Source organism: Guillardia theta, assembly GCF_000315625.1.
Source record: "Guillardia theta CCMP2712 unplaced genomic scaffold GUITHscaffold_422, whole genome shotgun sequence".
Classification (NCBI taxonomy): domain Eukaryota; class Cryptophyceae; order Pyrenomonadales; family Geminigeraceae; genus Guillardia; species Guillardia theta.
The window spans coordinates 4,474-9,404 of NW_005434263.1; the positions used below are offsets into that span (position 1 = coordinate 4,474).

The 4,931-nt window shown below is 52.9% G+C and overlaps 1 protein-coding gene across 1 annotated transcript; it reads left to right on the top strand.

Moving 5' to 3' along the window:
* Positions 1-2,359: 2,359 nt before the first annotated feature.
* Positions 2,360-3,088, top strand: GUITHDRAFT_122732 (hypothetical protein; the record flags this gene model as incomplete). The annotated part of the gene is made up of 1 exon (XM_005817987.1): positions 2,360-3,088. The coding sequence occupies one exon, from the start codon at positions 2,360-2,362 to the stop codon at positions 3,086-3,088; it is 729 nt and encodes a 242-aa protein (XP_005818044.1).
* Positions 3,089-4,931: the final 1,843 nt, after the last annotated feature.

Here is a 4,931-nt window from a genome sequence, read left to right on the forward strand (position 1 = left end):
GTACCGGTGCGTCATAGTGACTTTTAAAGGAATTTATAGGGTAGGGTATATACCCCCACCTATCGGATTTATGTACCCAATTTCTTTTCTCCTCCTCCTCCTCCTCCTCCTCCTCCTCCTCCTCCCGTCGCTGCCTCTACCTCTGTTCACTGTCTTACCTAGAGCTGAGAGATTCTAGGAGGGAGGAGAGAGAGAGGGAGGGGTGAAGGGAATTGTGGAGAACACAAGAGGATACGCGAAGCAAAGAAGGTAGTTGGTAACTTCGAGAAAAGAATTTTCTGAGACTCTCCTGCAAAGAATCGCAACATGGAAGAATGCTGAAGCAGCGGGAGATATGATAGCTAATTAGTCATCATCCGGTCTGGACTATTGTAAGAAGGAAACAGACTGTAGGGCTCCGTACAGCTCTCAAAAGCAAGCAGGATTATGGACGTAAGTGTTGTATACACAACACAGAGATTGTCAACGACACGAGTAAAGTAAGGACGAGAGAAGTCAAAGCATGCGATGAAATGAACTGGTCAATCAGCATCTGCAAGACAGGTACAAAGGATTGTGAATGGAAGGTTTAGAAGAGCGACAGCACGTACTTCCTCGTTGATCGATGTCGCTACTTGTGCCCCTAAGCATTACTGCTAAAATAATTCATCATCACTTACAACCATTTCGTCGTGGTTGTCGTCCTATGATCGCCATCACAATCGTCTCGCAAATCCTCCTTGTCATAATAATCTGAACAATTCTACGTCTACAGGTCTACGTCTTGAAACCAGATCTTACTCCACATCCGACATCCCACATGAACATCCTCTATTCCAATCCTACATTCACATCCCACATCCACATCTTACATCCACATCCTACATCCACATCCTACATCCACATCCTACATCCACATCCTACATCCTATATCCTACATGAGCATCCTCTATTCCAATCCTACACAGACATCCTACATCCACATCCTACATCCACATCCTACATCCTACATCCACATCCTACATCCACATCCTACATCCTATATCCTACATCCACCATCCTACATCCATATCCCACATTATCATCCTACATCGACATCCTACATCGACATCCTACATCGACATCCTACATCGACATCCTACATCCACATCCTACATCCACATCCTACATCCACATCCTACATTCACATCCTACATTCACATCCTACATCCACATCCTACATGCACATCCTACATGCACATCTTACGTTCGTATGCTACATCCACATGCACATCAACTGGCACAACCATCATCGTTCTTCGACCGCTCAATGATGGTGCGTTGATAGAATACCGGGAAGGTTGGCAGACCGGTTGACAGACACTCAAGGAACAATCGCAACATGGTCAAAATGATGGTCAAACTAGATAGGGATGAAAGAAAGTCTTTTCAGTTTTACAACAGGAGAAAGTATCTTTTCTCGCACTCTTTCGATCTCAGCCCCGATCAGCAATTTGCTTAGAACCTCTTAACATTTAACCAACATAAAAAAAATATCTCGGTGCATCTATGTCACACCGTGGCACCCTACCACCAGGATCAAGTTTTGTGATTCATACCTCCCCTATCCCCTTCAACTACCCCACTCATTACGATCTTGTTCACCACCCACTCACAGAATATCCTGTGGTTCTGACCTTTCTACCACCCCTACCCCCTCGGCCTAGAGCTCTGCCTCTGAGATCACCCCCACCTCTTGATTGTCGAATTGTCTGTCACATTCGATCACGGCATTCAGTCGAAGTGTGGACCCCCCTCTCTTACCTTTAAACTACCCTACCCACCAGTTTGAGCTCTTTGGGTTATTTCCGCGCAGTAAAGAAGATTCGATAAGATGCTATTTCACATCTCGAAATATCAGCTTACCAGAAGCGATTCAAATATACATCGTTTCAAATCGAGATATCTCTCCGAATAATGCATTTATAAAGACAAGAACTAAGGGGGTTGTTGGGTGGCCCTTACACCCCCTTTGTTGTAGTACTAAATACCCGTACTCGTTAGTCTCCGACTACCCCCACCCCACTTTATCGGAGGCGTCTCCCTCTCTTTTAGGCCGTGGCGTCTCCTGACAGCACGCACAAAAAAATTCGTCTGCCCCTACTCCTCCTCCTCCTCTGCTGCTGCTGCTGCTGCTGCTCCTCCTCCTCCTGCTCCTGCTCCTGCTCCTGCTCCTGCTCCTGCTCCTGCTCCTGCTCCTGCTCCTGCTCCTCCTGCTCCTGCTCCTCCTGCCCCTCCTCTCCTTCATTTCTTTTCCTCATCAAGCATAATCGCCTCGGTTGTTTTTTCAGGATTCCTGTAAACAACTACGCTTTGTTCTCCAGTTGACCTCTTGGCGACGATGAACCAACTAAAGGACAATCCCATCCTCCGGCCGAACCCGTTGCATGTTTGGTCTCAACCAGTTTTTAGCCAGCTGCTGGTTTCAAATACGCATGCGATTCAAAACGTCGATGATTCGGCGTTCCTGACCCCAAACGCCCGGCACGACAAACAGGTTGACTATACGACCAGGTCCTCCTCCTCTTCTCCGCACGCAAACAACCATAGCAGAGAGGAAGCGAACCATGGTGTCTCCCCCAAGAACCATCCGGACGATCATCACACTTTCAAGGATGGTTTCGTTCACACGGACGGTCCCTTCGTGCGGGTCCTACAGCGTTCAGGCGAGCAGCAGGTGCCGAGTCCTCGAAGACCAGCGGAGCTGACGAAACAGACGCTGCGACCGTACCTTGCTCTGAGTCAAACAGAGGCAGCCAGGTCACTGGGCATGTCGCTTTCTGCGTTCAAGAGGCTGTGCAAGAAGGTCGGGCTGGAGAAATGGCCGTATGCGAGGAGGAAGGGGTCGTCGCAGCTGACGGAGAGGCACAAGGCCAAGCTGCGCCAGTACGAGGACGAGCAGTTCCGCGGAGAAGAGGAGGAGGAGGAGCAGGAGGAAGAGGTAGCGGAAGTAGAGGAGGAGGAGGCCGAGCATAGTATGTCTCTCAAGGCAATAGGAGCGTTGCGAGAGGAAGGCTGGTACGACAAAGAACTCTTTGAGGAGGCGATGTTTCATATCCAGTTAGTGTGAGGGGGACAAAGGAGCTTACCGGGCAAGTGAGAGAGCTCGGAGCACCGCCTGTTGGTTCCGTGTTAACTGCTACTGCCCCAAGGCATCATACATGAAGCTTCTTTGTCGTCTCACTTTGGGGTGACTGAGTGGCCTTGTGAGTCTGGAGGAGTTGTTGGTGACAAGTATTTTACCGTTGGATGCCGGGGGATGTACAGGACAGTGTTCAATGATAAGGGCAACTATTGCTTCATTGTTGAGTTTTTGGATGAGAGCTAGAGGGTTGTAATGTGATACTATCTCTCAATGAAATTTGTTTCTATTAGATCAATCGGTAAAGCAGCAGTGCGGCAAACCATTCTTACCCTCTCTGAACGCAGGCTTGAAAGTTCAAACCGTCCTGAGGCTCGGAACTTGAACTGGCGAGTCCTCGCGGGGCAACTTCCCCGCCTGGCAACAGGCAAACTGTGGCGAATCCAATGACGCTGCAATTACCGTAGTAGTGAAAGCCAGGGGCCCTCCAACATACTATGCGGCCACCCCGGCCCGAGTCGCTGCTCGGACTCACACCGTCACTGCAAAGAACAAGGAGTCGAGTCACAGTGTCGAAACGTCGGACCGGGACTCGGACCGTAGTAGCGGCGGGCCCGGGGCGTGCTCGTGACTTCCGAGCCTTGGCCGGGTTCCAGAGTCCGAGCCGCCTTTGACTCCCGTCAGTGAGTACCGGAGTCCGTCTGAAAGGCCCACACTGGCAAGGCACCCCGGCACCATCACATGATTCGGATCGGACCACTGAGCTGCCACGGTTAAGCTCAGTCATGCAGCCCGCGCCCGTCGGCGTCAGAGGCTCACTGAGGATCAGCCGAGTGGGACCGCCCAGCCGGGCCCGCGCCCGGCCCGGCCGCCTCCGAGTCAGGGCCGGGGGCCGCCGGGTCGGGGCCGGGGCCCCGTCCGAGGTTCCGAGGCCCGGCCGTTAGTTTGCTCAGACCTCTGATAGTAGTTAGGTCCCTCACACCCTCCTTCCTGCTTCCTCCCTCCCTCCCTCCCTCCCTCCCTCCCTCCCTCCCTCCCTCCCTCCCTTCTTCTCGGACTCTCCTCGTGCATCCTACATGGGGGACAGTCGCAGGCACCTTCCGGCAATTCCCTTCGGTTGCTTGGCGAGCACGTCAGAGCTGGCGCTGGGGCAGACATGGGCGAGAGGAGAGCACGAGAGGATGAAGATGAAGATGAAGAGGAGAGGAGAGGAGAGTCAACACCTCCTCGCCAGGCCCTCCTCGCCCTCTCACCCGCCCTCCCATGCTCATGGCCTGTTGCCGCACGAGTGCAGGATAGGAGACAAGGCGAGAGAAGGAGGGGGAGGAGGTTGAGCTGACAAGGAGCAGGTTGTATGTCCTGCCCGCGACAATTTCCGCTTCGCAATCCCTCAGGTCGACGCGCTGACGATGCACGTGGGCTGAGAGGAGAAGCAGGCAGAGCGAGAGCTGATGGAGGCAGAGAAGCAGAGGGAGCCGCTGGAGAAGATCATGCGAGGACCGTGGGAGGTGCAAAGAAGGTGAGGAGGGGAGGGGAAGGGAAGGGAGGGGAGAGGAGAGGAGAGGAGAGGGAAGGGAGGGAGAGGAGAGGAGGGAGAGGAGAGGAGAGGAGAGGAGGGGAGCGGAGCGGAGAGGAGTGGAGGGGAGAGGAGATTGGCTTCATTGTAGGGCACCTTGTCAAGGAACTTTCAGAGTGTTCCGCGCAGCTCTCATACTCTCTCTTTGCGCTGGAGCAAGGGCTGATGGACTTGACGGGCAAGCAGACGGCCGGTGTGTCGGTGCTAGAGTTTGAGGAACAGGTTGGAGGAGAAGCTCTACAGAAACGTGTGGAC